We start from the raw sequence: 20,110 nt of genomic DNA on the forward strand, positions 1-20,110 counted from the left end.
CTTTTGTTCCAATGCTGAAGATCTGTAAAGCAAGTGCAAGCTCCTGTCAAACCTCTCTCTGGGGCTGAAGGGGTGAACAGGATGCCTTGGGGGTAGGCTCACTGTCTGCTGGCCTGCACTGTGAGAGCATGTCCTCAGCTGTTAATGAAGGTCTGAGTTTGATCCCGAGTGAACCATGGACATTAAACTCCCCAGAAGGAGCCATTGCTGTAGTAATAGCTAAATTATAGCCCTTAAACTGAATGAAACTAAACTAGGGCTGCATGTGCAGTATTTATGTGGGCAATTTCACTTAACCTTGCCATCTTTTAATTCCTTTTCTACCTCAATTTAGTAATTTCTGAATTTTTTTATAGTTCTATTTATTGAAAAGACCACAAGAGACCTGAACTGAGTAATTTCTATTTCTGCAGATTCGTACATCAGTAACAACAGAATCATCTGTACATAAACTCTTTAAACAATAAATATCTTTATCTGCAGTGATCTAGATGTTTAATATCTTTGTAGCAATTCGTTTTCAGGACACAGTACTGCCTTCACAAGAAACTGAATCGATTTGTAGTCAAAGTAGTGATTTAGCTTACTTTTTGATTTTGTAAGGAAAAAAGACAACTTTTAAAGAGATAAAACATTCTGCGATAAAGCAGAAAATACTTTAAATGGTAATTTATCCAGTTAAAGATCTCAGTTTTAATTGGACTGTATATTAATATCAGTCTGTAAAAATTGCAAACTTTAATGTACTTCTAAGAAAATATACTTCACAGGAAGAATTAGGCTCTATTCCAGCCATTTAGTGTCATGGAACAGATAATTGAATTCCTTGCTTTTTTGTCAAGCCAGTAATATCACATAACTCTTTTTAAATGTTCATGTAATCAACAGTCTTTATGCTGGTCGGCATTTAATAGACTGAATCATTTTTTCTTTGCAAACCAGTCTTATCAGCTTTCCTTCTGTTCTTACAAAGTCTTCAGGAATAAGTTGTTTTTTTTGGAATCACATCTGACGGGTTACATGCAGCACAGAAATAAAACTCACTAGAAAGGTGATGCAGGTTTGTGCTTTATTTTCATGCAACATTTTTTGAGGAAAGTAACTAAGTGGTGCATTTTCAAAAGAAATGGAGACACATCAAGAGAAATAAATGGAGCAAAGTTCATCAGCACACGTTGCTCTTCACTGCTGTTTCTTCTTTGGTCCTTTTTTGATATGTAGTATCATGATTGTAGGAGCAAAATCAGTTATCAAAGAAAGACAGCTGTTGCCATGACTGCTAAGGCATGGTTAACTCTCGGAATGCACAGAAATGAACTAAAAAGCGTGGTTGAGAACAGCTGCCTATGCCAATGTTATCATGCTACTATGTACATGGATGGCAAAGGAATTGCTCTTGTTGTATACCATGATTTTCAGGCCCAACAAAATGCAGTTAATACTTCAAAGTGAGGTGATTTCCAGGGACTTTCAATCAGCATCCAGAATTTTGCTCCAAGTCTCCACAGACACAAACTGGAATATCCTGACGCAAATTGAATATGGTCTTGCTAAGATAGCAGCAGCACTTAAACAATTCCATTTCATCTCCCTATTTCAGGAATTTTTTTCAGGTATTTCTTTTGTTTAACGTTGTCTGTGCAGTTTTGTACAACTGTTTTAACTGCTTTATTGGCAATGAGAAAGGGCATAAAATCTGTTATTGCAAGTGAGAAACGAACATATGCTGTATACTTAGTATGCAGCTGGAAAATATGCATTAGAACAATTCTTAAAAGCCCTTCGTATACCAGGGCCTTTTCTTTCCCTGTTTTACTCTGTATCCCTAAACAATTGGGACTGCTGTGATGCAACTATGTCAGGGGAGAAGAGATTGGAGAAACTACGAAGGGTTTTCAGACCTATAGCCATGGAATGGAGGAGTAACAGGACATTTTCCTGTATGAGACACCCCTGTGGGCACACTAGAAACCAAGACACTGAACTCATCCAAATCAATAGGGAATAAAATAAGCGTAAATGCAAGGCACAGGAGCTCTCTAAACCAGCTTTACTACTAAGGCCTCTGTAATGGGGAGCTATGCCTTGAAAATTCAAGCACTGGGCAAAGCTAAGGGGATGTTTAACCAAGAGCCCACAGCCCTGCAAGGGAGCGCACTTCTGTGCTGACTGTCCTTAGCAAAATTACTGCTCACTAGTGCCTGCTGCCAGAATCAGCCAGTCACTGGTTGCCTCCTGCTGTCACCCCAGCTCAGTTCAAGGAGAGCACGAGACCTGCTGAGTCCCTCAGGACTTGTCGTATCAGCCTGTGTACATGCCCTCCTCGTCTTCACTCCCAGATCTCCTTGTCAGGGCCCACCATCATATGGGTGTTGGCAACTAGACATTCTCAGTTAGTTGTCAACCTAAAACCAGCCCTGAGTCTTCAGTGCTCAGATTTTCACAGATTTTCTCACCCTGTAATTTGCTACATATTGAGCAGTACCAATCTTACTATTTAACACGTAAGAACTATATCCTAATATTGTCCAGGCAGATGTTAGTGGACAGGAATAAAACAAGCCACTGGGCTACAATACCGAAGTGTGATGCTAGCCAGGAACCAGGGCGTGGACTGCCTACACAGAACAGAGCTATGGGCAGTCCTGAGTTACTTCTACTTCTTTCACGGTGTTCTGTTGCCACCTGATGGCTTGATGCAAGATTGCAAGAATGAAACAGATCGGCATATTGTGAGGAAGGTCTTGCGTTTCATTAGATCCGTTGTTAGCTTTAAAAAAAGCTTTTCAGCTCAAAGTCTTTTCATGCCTTCCTAGCACAAGTCTTCACTTCACAGGTAATAAGTTACTTTTCTTCAAAGTGACATTCATAATTGCAATATATGCAACAAAAATATTTTATTTGTATTTAAAAGGAATTTGCCTTTTAAGGAAAAATTTTGTTCCTTAAAAGGACAAGATATCTGGAAGATAATGATGTCATCAGGCCTGGAATGGTCACTAATATGGTAATGCTGTGATGCTTGATCCATATATCTGATGCTCAATGCTTCTTGGTGCAAAGACATCCGTTGCCCGTATGAATTTGTGGTTTTGACACCCTGCCTAGGTGATCTTGCACCTATGTAATATTAGCAGTTCTGCTGGTCTTGCAAAGCTCTGCTCGCCAAAATGGTTCTCAAAGATCCTTCCACCCATCTTTGAAGTCTGGCTGTTTCTTACATCTATCCCCACCAAGCACTAGTGAAACCCAGCTACGCCTCATGGTCTGTCTCTAAGTTTTGTTGGCACCATACATGGTTATCTGCCACAAGCAGCGAATCATTATGTTGTGTCCAGTCACTGTCAGCATCCTTTTAAACGAGTGTAACCTCAGGTCAGGGCCTGCAGTCCTAAAAGCAATTTTTTCCCTGCTCTTTTCAGCTGGTTTAGCTGAGCTCTTACTGACTGCTTAATTTCTTTCGAAAATATCAAGGCAAAAATACTGAGGCTGAAATGGTTTGGAACAAAGGGACTGGTCTCTGCATTCATTGCTCTGGTGAAATCCTGGTGGCGAAGGGTGGTCTCTGCCCTGGAACCATCGATGTGACTGACAGAAGTAAAGTGAATGTGAGTTAACTCATGTCTGGTCATGGATATGGATATGAAGATAAACTATAGAAGATAGTGTTTGTCACCTGTGACCTTTACTTGCTTTTTATGCAGATGGATGAAGATGCTACACAGAGGAACAGAGCAGGCCACACACTCATATCCCTTGGTTTGCAGCAGGTTTTAGACACAAAGGTTTTAGACACAAATGCTACTTAATGGCACTCTGAGGAAAGTGGCTGGGGTACCATCTGCCAGCTCTGCTTACAAGATGTTTCCACAGGCTGTTTTTTTATGAGGTCTAAAGTGTTTCTTGAATCCACAGTCGGATAACTTCTTCTGAGGGTATCACACGCACCATCAGATCACATTGCTCAGCTTCTTCACTGCCACACAGTATCAGTTGGGTTGGGGGTTCTGATACTTTCTGCAAAACAAATGTGTTCGCTCAAACATCCTCAAGGCTTCTGAGCTATATATCCATCCACTTTTCCCCACGAGCTGTTCCTCTCATCCTTCCTGCCACAACTGCCCAGAGACCCAGTGCTCAGGAACCAGAGCCACAAAAGCTGCTTCCTTCATTCTTACTTGAACTGGACAGTACATTTCAGCTCCTGACTCAAACATACTTCCCTGAGGGAGTGAGAAAAGAGGCTGCTTTTGATTGGTTTCTCCTTACCAAGCTGCTGAGAAGCTCAGTGCTGATAGCAGGGGACATGGAGCAGAGCTGCCAATGACACAGCTGTTTTGTTCAGGGAGCAGCTGGTCAGCAGGGACAGTCCATGCCTCCCAAGCTGCTTCCCCACAAGCACCAGGAGCATCTTCCCTAATCAGGGCTCTAGACCAAAGGCAGTGACAGCCATGCAGCCAACTCATGTGGGCTGCTTGACCCCTGCAGCTCAGCTTATCATACTGGAATGAGCAAGGCTTCCTGTGCATGAGTCTGCTTTTTCTGCCTGCCTCATGCTCCTGTGAATATCGAACACCCTAAAAACCACTAAAACACAGTAAAAAAAGTTACCAGTGTGTCTGGCAGGACTGCAACAGGGCAGCAGGAATACTGAAGGATTTTGCTTGTTTTCCAGGTAACGAAGGGCAGGGTCAAAGCAGCCACGACAAAGCCAGCAGAGATGAGGAAGGCAGTGACCAGCCACATGGATGTGCCACCTAGAAATAACAGAAGCAGCAAAACTTCTGAGAGGCAAACCTTGTGAAGATAAACCACTCAATGCGGTCAGCCTGCACCCTCTGTGGCTGATCTTTCCATCCACCATGGTGAGATCCTTTGTTGGCACACTCCAGGGAAGGATACCTGTGCCAGTGCAGGGTCTGCCCTCCTGAGTCTTTCTTTTTTCCTTCCCCAAGGAACAAATGGGCAGCACATTTGCAAATAAGACAGGAGGTATTGGGTGGAAAGGAAAGGAAGAGCTGCTGGGGTGTCCTTGGGCATGACTAAACCAGGGGAATAGGAAGGAAGGGTGGCTGTTACCTTGTACCCTCACGCACTGTGTCTGGCTGAAGCTGCTGCTTCTGTTGATCGCCTCAACGTATGTCTGAGCTTTTACACAGTAATCAGGTCCTGCCTCCATGGTGTCCAGATGAATCACAGAGCTGACCTCCTTCACCACCTTCAGCTGCATCTGCCACAAGCCCAGGGGAGAGAGCATCAGAAGACAGGGCAAGGACCTAATTGTGAACAGGATTCCTGACATAATGCTAACTCAGACTTTACTGGGAGAAGCAGAAGGAACAGCAGGAGGTGTGACAGAGGGCGAAAAACAGCAAAAAAGGAAGCACAGTGGAGTGCAGAATGAGACCACACACATGGTAGAAGGGGATGAAAAAACAGAGCTGTGAGCCTAAGAGGTATAATGGTGATGTTGGGCCACAAAGCTAGACTATGACCTACTCCCCTGGTGTAAGGGCTTGATGACTAAGATCTTGACTGCTCCAAGTTTTTGCTGGGATATGAAAATTATGCCTGTGTTAGTGTGATACGATAGGAATGCCAGAACCATGCTGTGACAGGGGTGTGAGAGCTCTGCTGTGACTCTAGAGCACTGAGAGGGGATGGACTGGGCTTGTGAGGAGCAAGTGAATTTAGTGTGTGCAACTGCAACACACTTCAGCAACCCTTAAACAGCATATGAACACCAGTACATTATTTTCCTGCAATAAATAGGACTCCATTAACTACTAGCAAAAAGAAGTTGGTATTTCCAGTCTCCCCAGTCAAGAGAGGACAGGTAACAATTAACTAGTAGCTCCTAATTCTTGCTGTGTTTCAGACGCAAAGCCTGCACTCACAGAAGGCCTGATCAGCCTCCAGCATCACACGCACATATGGATACTCCCATCAAGCCAGTAGGGCTCTTCTGGTAGGGCAAGTCCTTCTCTCCATCAAAATATCCCTCCCCACAGAAATCTGATCTTGAGGCCCACTAGTTTGAAAAGATTTCAAGGATGAAATAAGGTCAGTGACTATGTGTGGTGTGTAACCTCTTGCAAAAACCTCAAATCAGACATGCCAAATGTGACAATTATTAACAAAAAATAATTAAGAGTCCCAGCAGAGAACTGGACAGGTACCGACCAGCAAACCTGGTGCTTGGGACAGTCCAGTTGTTAGAAACTATTCTGAAGTTTGGAATTACTGTTCATGTGATTAATATAATATACTGAAGAACAGTTAACATTTTGTTAAGCCCATGAACACGGTTGATCTCATTTACTTCAATTTCCAAAAGGTAGTCAAGATCTATTTCAAAAGCCTGTTAAGCCAACAGCCACGGGATGAAAAGGCATTGGAGTGCACTAACCAGGATGCAACAGCCCTGACCAGCCCTGCCTGGCTCCCCTGTCTTCACCCTCCTGTCCAAGGCCCAGAAGCACCACTAAGCTCAGCCCAGAACCTTAAGTCCCAGTCTGAGCTATGCTGGAGTTGTGCCTGTCATAGAATCATAGAATGGTTAAGGTTGGAAAGGACCTTAAGATCATCCAGTTCTAACCCCTTGCCATGGGCAGGATGCTTCATAGACCAGGTCACCCAAGGCTTTGTCCAACCTGGTTAAACTGTGCCCATGAGAATTTTTCCCCTTCATTTTTACAGTCAGTGAGTCTTCCTTAAATTGAGCATCCCCCATCAGAAACAGGAACTTGGGGTTCAGGTTGTCTGGAATAGTCAGCTCTGTGGTAGTCATCTTAGCTAACAACTGCCAGGGAAATAAAGGAATGTGGAGACTTGTATGGTTCTAACACATAGTGCTCCTGCACCTTCAACTGTGCAGATTCACTCCCTGCCCACCTTGGCAAAGACAAAAATAGCTGGAAAGGCTTCCACAGGGAACAACTAAGTAGCCTGGGAGTCCTTGGCCTGGAAGAAGATACACAATATAAAACTATTCAGAGTGGCAGGGAAAGTGAATAGAGAATAACTGTTCTCTCTCTCTCTCTCCCCTAAACCAAGATTGAGACTGCACAACAGTTAAGCTGCAGAATTCCTGAGTACAGGAAGTTGTATGTGCTAAAAGTTTACATACTTTGAAAACCACAACAGATAAATTAATGGAACAAAAATTCATCAAGGGCTATTAATGATACCATTTCTGGTTCAGGAATTTCCTGGGGCTGTGTCTGTGAAATTTCAGAAAATAACCTGAGTGTAATTACACACAGGCTTTCTCCTTATTAATTTCCTTGGTCATCTCTATTGCCCACTGGCAGAGAGAAAACACTGGGTTTGATGGTCTCATGGTCTGACTTTATATGGCTGCTGAAATTTCATGCTTTATGTTCTTAGGTGCTGTGGAAGCCTAAGTTCCCAGGAGAAAAAAACCTGTTGGTATCTAGTGAAAACAGAAGGACCTGAATGGAACATGAATTGTCACTGCTTCAGTATTACCCAGGTATGAGCAATGCCCTCAGCTAAGCAACTGGCAGCTCACTGTCACAGGCAAGCTGGTTTACAAAAAAATCCTGAGAAAAATGTTTGCACCTCAGCGTGACACGTTAATCTTGGTCTGAGTAATCCAAATGATGTTTAGAGAAGAAAGTCAGCATAAATACCTTCAGTTCCTGACTTCTGGTTTCTTTCAATGATTGAGGTCCCTGAGGAGATTCCTCTTCCCAGAGAAAGAAATATGGAAAGAACACACAAGCTTCTCCACAGAGGTAAGACCAACGCACTGGTATGTGCAGAGGAATGTGGCACACATTGACTCCAGACATGTCCCCCAGCCTCACAGCAGGAGTTTGGACTGGCAAAGAGGCCCTGGCAATGTATGTATGCTTTCACTTTAAGTATGTAGGCTCTCTGTTGTTGCCCAAACCCAAGGGTAAAACTCACCCTACTCTCTTGGCCCTTCATCCAATAAAGAACACAGAACTGAAAGGCAGGCCCCATGTCTTCCAGCTCCACTAATAAATGATAGCCATCTGCTATGACCTTCATCAGAGGTGGGGTCAGGGAAGCTGCCAACATAGAGAGAGCACCATTATCACATCAGAGGCAATCCTTAAAAATAGTCCTGTTCCCAGCTAGGAGAGGGAAAGAAGCTGCCATCATGAGCATAGTAACATTACTCTGTGTCGTGGTTTAAGCCCCGGCTGTAAATTAGAACCACGCAGTCTACTTCCCCCCCCCCACGCCCCAGAGGGATGGGGAGGAGAATCGAAAGAATGTAACTCCCACGGGTTGAGATAAGAACAGTCCAGTAACTCAGGTATAACACAAATCACTACTGCTGCCACCAATAATAATAATGATAAGAGAAATAACAAGGGAAGAAAATATGATACCGCTCGCCAGAAAAGAGCCCGACCGAAAAGAGGACGTGCCCTTCCGGGTAGCTCCCAGTTACATCCCCGGGCATGACGTGCTGTGGTATGGAATACCTCTTTGGCTAGTTTGGGTCAGGCGTCCTGTCCCTGCTTCCTCCCGGCCCCTCCTCCTCCCTGGCAGAGCATGAGACTCACAAAGTCCTTGGTCAGTCTAAACTTTAGTGTTATCAGCTCTGTTCCGAGGCCGAAAGTCAAAAACACAGTGCTGCAACAGCTACTAAGAAGGAGAAAAACTGACTGCTACTGCTGAACCCAGGACACTCTGGAATAATAGGCAGTTGCTTCAGTGGGGCAAAAGCTTCTCTCTGCTCTGCCTCCCACTATGACTAGATACACTAGCAGAGTTTGAACAGGGTGACCATGGTTGGCATTGCAAGTGGGAGTTTGGCAACAGCTGAGTTGCACAGAACTTGAAAGTTTCTGAATTTTCTCCAGCAATGGAAGCATCTGGCCTAAGAGTCCCGTGGGAACAACAGCAGCAGAACCAGCTGGGTAACCAGAAGTTAAGACACCAGATCAGGCCAGTTCTGTTCCTGGACATTAGCTTAGCACTAACATACAGGGCAGGAGCTGTGAAACCATTGCTTTTTCATGGGAATTTTGGCAGTTATTCAAATGTGAAGGAAAAAGCAATATGATTCTCCGGCAGTGGAACTCTGTAACTCTGGCAGTTCACATGAATGCTGATTTTCTTCTAGCGTCTACATGGTTTTAGATAGACTTGGGCTGATGACCTGCTGTGACTAAGTTTTTGTAAACGTGTGCAAGTAAATCTGCAGATGATTTGCTTCATGCTTACTTTGATATTCAAAGATTGGTTCAGATTGGGATTCTGCTGTGAGGAGTATTAGTGAAACAATCAGGATCAATCAAGCATGAATGAAACTACACACTGAACATTTGTGAACTAGGAATCAAGGCAGTGCAAAGATCACGTCTGCGCTAGGTATATATGACATTCTTTACCACTCCATTGTGGCTGAAACTTGTTTTAACTTCCTTGCTTTTAAGAAATGAAGGAGAGCAATGAATAGCCACATACAGAAGAGGTGTTCTTAATAGAATTTGCTCTTACCTCCAGTGAATTGCCATTAAGACTGAGCAATATGAAAAGATAAAATACAAATACGTTCATAATGAGTGTGCCACAAATGGGACACCTGGGAAACTACTTTATACTTTTAAATTGAAAGGTGAGAATCTGCTTAACAATATGTCTCAAAATAAAAAAGAAAAAACAACCAACCAACCAAACAAAAAAGTCTTAACATCATTTAGAGGTTAAAAACAAATATTGGGATAATGTTTTAACAAATGGGTATTGCAAGATGCTACTACTAACCAAACAGAAGCATTTAGATTTATCTCTATGTTGGCACACTGGATACCAACTATTGGAATTTTGATAAATGAAGAAGAGAGACATAACTAAATAGTTTATTTTAGGAAGGTCTTTCAAAAGTGTCTTCCATGTGTCATCATAACTTATGTGTATCTACATCTAAGGCTTTGACACTGGAGCTATTTAGACTACAAGTACTGTGGGCTATGCTGATGCCCTAACTGTCTATGAGCCACATACAGAACCAGTGGGCTCTGCTTTGAATTCCTTAGTTCCTCTCAGACGCAACTCCACATTTCCTAAGAGATGCAGTAGCAGAGGCAAAGGAAAATGAACTGTAAAAATGCATAAGGACAAGAACTTATAGTGACTTTTCTTTCTCCTTTAAAGACTTGGCCATATATGCACATTCATACTACAGCCCATTGCAGGCTGTATCCTCTGAACTTTCACAGCTTAGAGAGAAGATTGTATTGGAGTCTCTTAGACACAAGACTAAGCTGTCAAATACTTCATCATACCATAAGAAAGTTGCTGCTTTTCTTCATGAAGAGGATCAAGCTAAGGAATACCCTTCCCTATAAACGCCTGATGGTGTGGTCTGTGGCTCAACTCCGTATCAACAGAGCTCTCAGAAAAGGGAAGGATTTTTCATCTAAAGCACTATCTAGAAAACACTTCCACACCAAGAGACATGCTTACCAGCTTAGGTGGCACTTCTCATGGTCCTGCTTTGATTAAGTGCTCTGTATGAGTGAGGACTGCTCACTTATGAAGTAGTATATAATTTCCAATGACTGATGAAGGTTTAAGATTGGGTCAGCTCTGGTCTTGGACAGGCAATTTCTTTCCTGGCTAAAACTGATGACTGCTGCCCATCCCAGACTGAGACTTGCACTCCAATAGTGACCTTGACAGGGGTTTTCCACCAGTTTTTATTGCTGCAATCAGTTGACTACACAGCAGAGAACATAGGCAATGATTCCAGAGAAACACTGGAAACAGCATGATAATTTTAGGCTGCAACATGATCCTTAGGTTGAGCTAGACCTCAAATTATGCAGGGTGTTGGAAGGATATGGACAAAATACCCCGCATTGCTAGGACTGCAGCAATGTTACAGTTTCCTTCTTATTTTCCTCTTCTGAGGTCACTTCATATATCTGACAACATGGGAGGAGGGAATCATGTCTGGAAGGAACTGGGATTTTCAGGACAGCATGAAGCAGATGGAGGGTGACATGGCTGTTTTCTAAAGTGCTTCCATAGGATCAGGTTCTAGACTCTCAGAAGTGACTAGATGACATGGATTAGAAAGAGCACTGACAGCAACCCTGGTTGATCAGAACCTTTTGAAATCAGAGGCAAGAGTAGCCGACTTGCCGAAAGAAATGTTTTCTTACTTATCTTAGAAGCCCTGGAGATTCAAGCCCTGTAAATTCTGCCCTGCCTCAGGAGGAACTTATGTCCATGACTTATGTATGACTAAGAGTGAAATGTCCCAACCCAAAATGAGAGAAACTGAGAAGTAGGATGTGCTTTGTGTATTCATTGGCTTTGTGTGACATGCACAGTACATAAACATATGCATCCCTCAACACCAGACTGAGAAATTAACACAACGTAGCTAAGCCAAACAGCAGGACTCACTTGTGATGCGATTGAAGAAACCTTTCAGGGTGCCCCACTCTGATCTTCTAGTGCCAGTGTCCGCCCTTACACGCAGGTTATAGGCCACAGTGGCTGAGATATCCTCTGTGATGTTGCACACCGTGGCTGTGGTGAGTGAACATTCACAGATGGGAATCCAGCTCTCATTGGCATAGTCTCGTTCGTACTCCCTGAGGAGAGGAAAAGAAAGCAAACAGGCAACAGTCTGGTAGGACGTATATCTGTGACATAGGCAAAGGCTGCTTGCTAGCTCTTTCCAGGTAAAACCAGTACTTGGGTACACTGGAGCTGGAATACCAGGAGTGTATGAAACCAGTATGGGTGTGGTTTAGATCTTATCTAGACAAAGTCTCCCAGAGCCATCGCATTCATGAGTCAAATGGAGCATGATGGTGTAGGAGGTGGGGATAGCCAACATAGTGTTGATGCCTCAGATCCTGCCCACTCACTTCACTTGATCATCCCTGGTAAACCAGAATTCCAAAGCTATACTGTAATACAAGTCATAGCTCAAGATGGATCAGAAACCTCTTATAATGTGTGTTAGATGTTTAAAAGATGAACACTGAATAAATCTCTTTCCTTTTCTAAATAAACTGTTGCTAATCCTCCTAACTTTTGAATTATCTGGACAGAGACAGTTTTCATATTTGGGCTTAATGCCCAGGTATTTTCATATTTGGGCTTAATGCACAGCTTGGATTACTCTGGTATCTATTAACCTGTAAACAGTCCCAGGACTTGAACAAAAGGACTTTTTTCCCCACTTGTAATGAACTAACATCTACAGTATAAAACTTCTCCTATGTCTAAGAACTGAATAGTGCTAAAGACACCCAGAAAAGCCAAATTTTAAGTCTAAGTAAACAGTGCTCAAAGAACAAAGAAGAACAACAGAAGTTACCCCTGAAACTCAACAGAGTATCTCACAGTTTCTCCCTGGACGATCACAGGACTCCAAGATAAGAGGTGTTTCATGTTGGTAGAAAGAATAGAGATATTCTGAGGTGTTGGCAGCAAAGCATCTTCACCTAAAATTCCCAGCAAAAGAAAAAAAAAAAAAAAAGGTATATGAATGTACTAGGAAAAAGCTTACAATACTGCAAAACCATGTTTTGTATTAGAAATACACACTCTTTATTTCACTACTGTCACTTCAGCATTTGAAAACATTTTTCAGAGAAGAAATGATAACCAAAGTGCAAATGACAGAGCAATTACGCTTATAGAAAGGCAAAGCACACCTTTTCATTATTTCAGCTTTTCACTGTGTCAGTAAAACAAGTCAAGCTTTTATAAAGCCGTCCAATTTGATTTAATGAACTCAAGTAACAGATATTCTATTGCACTCTATAGACTGTTCCAATGTCATGGTTGGAAATGTGCTATTTCTTTCCAGACTTGACTGGACTGGACACTGTAGAAGATCTTAGCTCTTGTACAGCTTTTTTCATGTTGCAGGATTGTAATAATCTAAGTGCTTGTAGGCTGTAATCAAAGTACCTCTTTGATTTATTTAATGGACTATAAATGAAATCATTACATTATTCTGAGATCGTCAAAGCATACGGGATGGTACGTATAGTGTAGGTAATTGTATTCTATGGCATCTTGATGTAATATCCTTAGCAGTGTCTGGACCAGTTCACAGAAGGCAGGAATCCCAATGAGCATGTCCTGCACTACACTGTGGGAACAGACTTATCTCTGTTCTGCTACTTTCCAGTCACAAGTAAAGTATGTTCTCTCTGCTCAGCAGGGAATGGTTCCCAGGGAACCATTGGAAGGGAGGAATGGATGGAGCAGTTTCAACCAATGTCGTGCAGCAGTGGTCATTTCGACACTTTCCCAGAAACAAGGTAATCGTTCCATGACAATATCTGTTACCAAAGATTATTTCCTAATTATTTCTTAATGACATCTATTTCACTTAACAAGGCCTATCTTTCATTAGTTTTTAACTGCCATTAAAAGAGGGTGTCTTCTTTTAAACTGTGCTTACAAAGTTAACCAGTTAATATCAGTTGTTCTACTCAGGATCAAAACCAGGTTGACAAGTCCATGAGCAACATTTTCATGGTGGTTATTATTTTAGAGTATAAGAACATTGGTGTTCTGCTTTCAGAATATTCCCTGTGTTTATATCTTTCTAAATCAGCAGTGATGTGGAGGACCTTGATGCCAACTCTTTATGATTCTTTGGCATGTTATATGTATCTGTTGACACAATGCTTAGCTATTCTTTAAACTAAACATCAGCTATCTCTAGGATGAGGAGCTTTCTTCCTTGCAATTTAGATAGCAGAAGAGTCACTGGCTGCCATACCAGCACTTCCAGCTTGTTGAGGTCCATACTAGTTTCAAGGCACTTTTTGTCTTTATTGACCTTCACTCTGCAGCTTAACTACCTATTTGGTCTCTAGTATTCTCTATGCTTCCCAACATTTAGATCGTTTGCTATCACTTTTTCTTGTATGCTTTGGGAGTTGGCATACCAAAGTGTGTGACTTATGTAACGGACTTCAGTTATGTGATCAGACACTGTTTTTTCCACAACTCAGCATACACAATGATGTTCCATGTCTGAACAGGGCTGAGCTGTACTGGAGTGTTTCAGAATATTTTAAGTCCTTGATTTAGGACTTTTTTGGTATGTATTTTTCTTTTATTCAGAAGTACTGAACCCTGATTTACTGGCAAAACCAGTGAGTCTTCTACTGGCACAGTGAGACCTTTCACCTCACTTCAGCTGAACCACAAAGATTTTATTACAGGCACTAAGGTTTCTTTCTTCCTTTCATTAGGAAAAACTCTGGGCCTAATTACAGTGTATGTGTCTCTATGAAAAAAGTTCACTGATTTAAGTTTCTGTTTGGTATTAATAGATTCAGGATAAGCACAAATTCTGCTACTTGTAAGAACGCTTCTCCAGGAAAAATAAGATAAACAAAACCCTAATACTCATCTATGCTATCTACAGAGCATATTTCTTGGTTTTTACAGGGCCACATATCTACTGTGGCAAAGCCAGATCACGCAGCAGCTATTGGAGTGTTTGCACTTTAGTATGAGAAAGCAAAGTCTCCAGCACTGCAGATGAGATGGTGGGGGTGAGGTATAGTGTTATTGATGTATAGTTCACATGGATGGTACACTAATTTGAACATCTGCCTTCAGATGAAGGGAAATGTATCTCTAGAGAAAGATAGTATTTACCCTTCATAATTAAAGAATACAGAAGCAGGTATCTGTATGGGCGTAAGTATACATATACCTGCATGTGCGTGCAGCTGTTATGTGTAAAAAGTATAAAATTCTGTGCTCATAAGGTTAAATAATTAAATGACAAATTAAATGACAAATACACTAAAGTGAAACGTGTGATTCAGCTTTAGTATGTCTTACTTGATTGTTTGTATAAGAATGTTTGTAACTGCATAACCATACCCTACTCCAGATACAGTGGGCAGCCCTCAGGAGTAAATCATAAAGATGTAAAGCTAAAACTTGAGATCTTTTCATCCAGTACACAAATTAAATGGGGTTCCTGAGCAATAAAAGCAATGATGCACTTCCCTGCTCTCTGCCTGGGACCCAGAGCCACACTGAAAGCTGTAGTCTGGAAGAGAGGTTTATGCTCTTCCAAAATGCTGTTGATCTAGACATAGCATATCCTGTGTTGTAGCCAAACAAATTACATTCATCATTTCTCCAATCCGTCTGTTGCAGAAGCCCACAAGGCAATAATTGTAAGCAAATATGTGTTTAACACTGGGAGAAAAGACAATTTGAGGTTATATAAACAGGGAAAGCACAGAGTATAAACAGTGAAGGATGCTTCCTAGTACTGTACCTAGCAGCTGTGCTGCCATCCAGCGAGACCTGGACAGGCTGGAGAGTTGGGCAGGGAGAAACTTGATGAAATATAACAAGGGAAAGTGTAGAGTCCTGCATCTGGGCAGGAACAACCCCAGGTTCCAATATAGGTTGGGGAACGACCTGTTAGAGAGTAGTGTAGGGGAGAGGGACCTGGGGGTCCTAGTGGATGGCAGGATGACCATGAGCCAACACTGTGCCCTTGTGGCCAAGAAGGCCAATGGCATCCTGGGGTGTATTAGAAGGGGGGTGGTCAGTAGGTCGAGAGAGGTCCTCCTTCCCCTCTACTCTGCCCTGGTGAGACCGCATCTGGAATATTGTGTCCAGTTCTGGGCCCCTCAGTTCAAGAAGGACAGGGACCTGCTGGAGAGAGTCCAGCGCAGGGCGACAAAGATGATTAAGGGAGTGGAGCATCTCCCTTATGAGGAAAGGCTGAGGGAGCTGGGTCTCTATAGTTTGGAGAAGAGGAGACTGCGGGGGGACCTTATTAGTGTATATAAATATATAAAGGGGGAGTGTCATGAGGATGGAGCCAGGCTCTTCTCAATGGCAAACAATGATAAGACAAGGGGTAATGGGTATAAACTGGAACACAAGAGGTTCCACTTAAACTTGAGAAGAAACTTCTTCTCAGTGAGGGTGACAGAACACTGGAACAGGCTGCCCAGGGAGGTTGTGGAGTCTCCTTCTCTGGAGACATTCAAAACCCGCCTGGACACATTCCTGTGCGACCTTATCTAGGTGTTCCTGCTCTGGCAGGGGGATTGGACTAGATGATCTTTTGAGGTCCCTTCCAATCTCTAACATACTGTGATACTGTGATACTGTGAAATACTCCATTATCTGTGGTTGATGCATTTTGAAGGGAAAAGAAATAATATACAAAGTGCAGGAGACAAATGGACAGAGAGAGCAGGCAGGACCCAGAAGGCTGTTAGCCCAGGGCTGTGTGCAACTTCCATTTGATTCTGGATTCACAAGCAATATGCAAATAGCCTCACAGGAAAAGCCAAGCTCAACTTTCAAGTTAGCGTACTGACTCTTCCCCTAACATCTCCAGTCATGCCAAAGAAAAGACATGTCCAGATTTTCTCTGTAAATAGCATTTCTGCCTCCCAATCTATCAGGAGTATATTACATTTTCTTTGTTACACTAAGAATGGATTTCCATTTGGACTGGTGATGACTTCTTGTTTAATATTTTTCCCTTTGTGTTAAACTTACAGAATCTACAATTTAAAAAAAAAAAATTAAAATTCATTATCAAGTCCAATACATTTGTCTGATTTACTTTTTAGTTAAAAATGCCTTAAATAAACCCTAATAAAATTCCATTGCTCTGGGATAGATTCTTATGCCCTTCTTTTTCTGTGAATATAGAATGCAGCAATATTTCATGTCTACTACTTCATCATTTCTTGCTATTAGTTTACTGTTCACTACTATCACCACTACTTATGGTTCAATGTCAGTAAACACTGCAAAATATTAAGAAAATTATCTCTTTATTCTCCTTTCAGTGGCTCAACAAATATAAGAAGTAACTCCAGAATCAGCATTGCATAGTGTTCAGAAGTGCTTTACAACATTTGTGGGTTTTCTGGCATGCCCCTTAAAATTTTATATACAGGGCTGAGAAATTCTTCCTTACTGTAGTGCTAATAAGCATTAGCTTTTAAATTCCAAGCATTTAATCTCCTTTTCTAATCTGGAGGACAACAATGTCACCAGCTTCTTGTATCATCAAGCACGGTCTGCCTCTGCATATGAGGAAACTTCAGTGAAGGGGAATCTGATAAGGGAATTCTGAACTCTAAATATTGGTGATGAGAAAAAAATGTCTGTAACATCCCATGAAGCTAAAGAAATTTCTATGCAAGCCAAGTGGTGAAAATGAAAGCATTTTAGACAACAACAATAAATTAGACAACAACAATAAATCATGCTAAACAATCTCTTTGGATGTACCTCTAACCTGACAACTTTGAGAACATCCCCTCCCTCATATCCCAATTGCACAAACTTACTGCAAAAAGTCAGTACATGCCCCCTTGCCTGTTTTTCTTACCATCACATGGGATACAAAGCCTGGACTCCCAAGCTTGGACGTGAACATGCTGTCTCCTGACCCGGCGCAACCTCTGTGCAACCACAGTGGCAGGTTTAGACATAAACATTCAGTCAAAATGTTCTGTGCTCAACGAGCAGACTAGGACACAAACTTTCATGTTTCAGGTCAAGGCCAAAAGAATGGGTGATACAGTGTAAGTTATCCCATCTTTTTCTGCTACTGTCTGTCACAGTGTAGAAGACAAAATTGGATGAGTAAGCAGCTGAGCCAGGCTGGCAGTCACTATGCACAGAGGCAACATGGTTCCTGTGCAGAAACATCACACAGCTAGACAGGCCTTAAAGAAAGACACAATAAAAACAAAACTAAACTTCTTTAAAGAATAGCAGCCCTGCTTTGACAGCTTTTAAAAAGCATTTGTCATAATCATCTGTATTCCACAGAAGAAGCTGAGAGCATAAGCAACTTGATGCTGAGTCAGTGGTTTCATTACCTGGCAACAAGGAACTATAAATAATGACGTTTTGTTGTGTTTTGTTGGCCAAGAAAGCTTTAAAACTATTTTTTTTTTTCTGAGGCAGAGAACAAAATGGAGCAAGACACAATCTTAATTCAAAAGCTAAGATGGCACATTTAGAAAGATGGAACTGAGCAAAATCCAAGCACAATGGCCAGTCACGTTTGTTTTGTAGAGGACTGACCATCATAAAATCACTGAAGTATAGGCAGGAGATCCAAGGCCAAACTCCTTTTAGGAGATGGGTTTGAAGCTTAGCATTTACTGGGAGAAGCAGAACACAAATTGCACAGCCTCCTTCCAGGGTAAAGAGACCTTCAGTGAACGTTTTTGAGCTATTAGTGCTTTATACCCTTCCTGTCTGACCCTACATCTACTCCACAGATGGGGCATCCCCTGTGCTCACACTGATCAGCATTAAGAGGACTTGAAAGTTCAGCTTCTCACAGAACAGCAAAAAAGCAGACACAAGTACAATATTACGAATATCCTTCAAACTGAAACTCCCCTTTAGATTTCAGAATTGACTTGCAGAATGGAGAATTTGCGTATTGCCTTTTTCATTTGCTTATTCTAGTATTAACTTTAGATAAAGAATTCAAATTCAATACCTGACCTCATACTATTTGACTTCAGTTTGTAGCGGTATGTTTAATGAAAGGACAAAAGACTTAGTTTCTCACAGCCCCTTCATCTTCCAGCTTAAGTCAACAGAAGATATTTTAGCCATTTACCTGTGAAATTTGGTGCAATCAGAGCGCAGAGGAAGAAGCAGATGAGCTTTAGTAACATTTTGCTCAGACTTGTCGCCTTCTCCCACATTCATACCCTGTTGTGCAGATCAGGTACTTCTCTTCTAGCCAGGGAGCCCCGTGTGAGCCAGCCATAATGCCAGCAAAGTGGAGACTCCAGGGGAGTATCGCAAACACTGCTTCTCTGCCTTCTGCGCCAGTGTCAAAGACATACGTATGTTGTTTGCAAGGGTGTAGTTACAGGGAGTGCCCGGGTAATCTGGTGCCAACATTTCTTGACAGGTCTGTGCAACTGCTGAACAAGATGGCATAACTTTGTTTCACATTGTTGGCAATTATAGGTAGACAAAGACATTGTAAGGAGGAAACAGTATTCAGTGGATATTTCCATGTAATTTATATAGCTCTAAGTGCTAATTTTTTCTGCTCAGCCCCAAAACTAGGAACCGGGAAAGTTCCTCACTCTTACGAAGGCATGACTGTAGCCACAGACCTTGTATGAAGGACTGCGTGCCCCTGGGCTGGCAGAAGGGAGTTGTGTGCTCCCATTCATTTTCAAATAACACTTTTCGTGGCAGTTATGTTGGGTGTGTACTGAGGAAGACATTCTGTTTTCAGATCTGATTTGGTGTAGACACATGTATCCAAAAGTTTATCCATCTTCCAAGGTCCGTGGCTCTCCATCTTGCCTCTTGAACAAAGGCAGGCACTTCAGCTGGATGCAGCCCTGAGACCTTTTTAGAAATCAAACTGCCAGCTGGTTCTCAGGCTGCAGCAGCAGCAACCTTTGTGTTTGTGAGGTTGGCTTCTTCAGAGGCCAAGGGAGACATGTTCTTCTATGTTCTGCAAAAAGCTATTTAAATTAAATTCTGACCATAAAGGTAATGGGGGAAATAAAGCCAAATTCTACCAAATGTTTTCAGCTCTGATGAAGGCAAGTATTAAAAACCTCTTCTCTAAAACCTCTTCTTCCTCCTTACAATTTGTCACTTTAGAAAGGGCTTTTGTGTCTTAAAAAAATTTCCTTTCTGATACCTGTTAATAGCAAATACATGCCTACTGTTTTTAGTGAACTAAAGGCATCTGTCAAAGCATGTGTAGTTCATATTTTCTGAGGAAAGGATCTTTTATTTATTTATGAAAGAATAAAATTAGTATTCACTTAATCACAGGTCTCCAGGTTCTCAGACATGCAGGAACAGCACAAGCGACTACACCTCAAAGTATTTTCCTTCCCTCCATCTTTTCCCTTCCTTTTAATTTCTTTTTTCCTTTGCTTTCTTTGCCCTCACTTCCCTTTCTCACCTTTTTTGTTCTTTCTGTCATTTTTCTTTCCATTTTCCCTTGAAATCCCTTCTTCCATTCCTCCCTGCCTTCCTTCCATCCTTCCTTTTCTTTCTTCCCTCCATCTTTGTGACACACTGAAAGGCACATGCTTCTGTATGTTTCCCA

The 20,110-nt window shown here is 42.0% G+C and overlaps 1 protein-coding gene across 1 annotated transcript; it reads right to left on the bottom strand.

Annotated features, from left to right (window-relative positions):
• Positions 1 to 3,891: 3,891 nt before the first annotated feature.
• IL20RB (interleukin 20 receptor subunit beta) lies at positions 3,892 to 13,795 on the bottom strand (the record flags this gene model as incomplete). The annotated part of the gene is made up of 7 exons (XM_080618148.1): positions 3,892 to 4,017; positions 4,612 to 4,757; positions 5,080 to 5,230; positions 7,936 to 8,060; positions 11,422 to 11,612; positions 12,347 to 12,522; positions 13,769 to 13,795. 7 exons carry the CDS (start codon positions 13,793 to 13,795, stop codon positions 3,892 to 3,894), a joined length of 942 nt encoding a protein of 313 aa, XP_080474274.1.
• Between the last annotated feature and the right edge of the window lie 6,315 nt (positions 13,796 to 20,110).

Source organism: Psittacula echo (genome assembly GCF_963264785.1).
Source record: "Psittacula echo genome assembly, chromosome: 5".
In the NCBI taxonomy this organism is placed as follows: Eukaryota; Metazoa; Chordata; class Aves; order Psittaciformes; family Psittacidae; genus Psittacula; species Psittacula echo.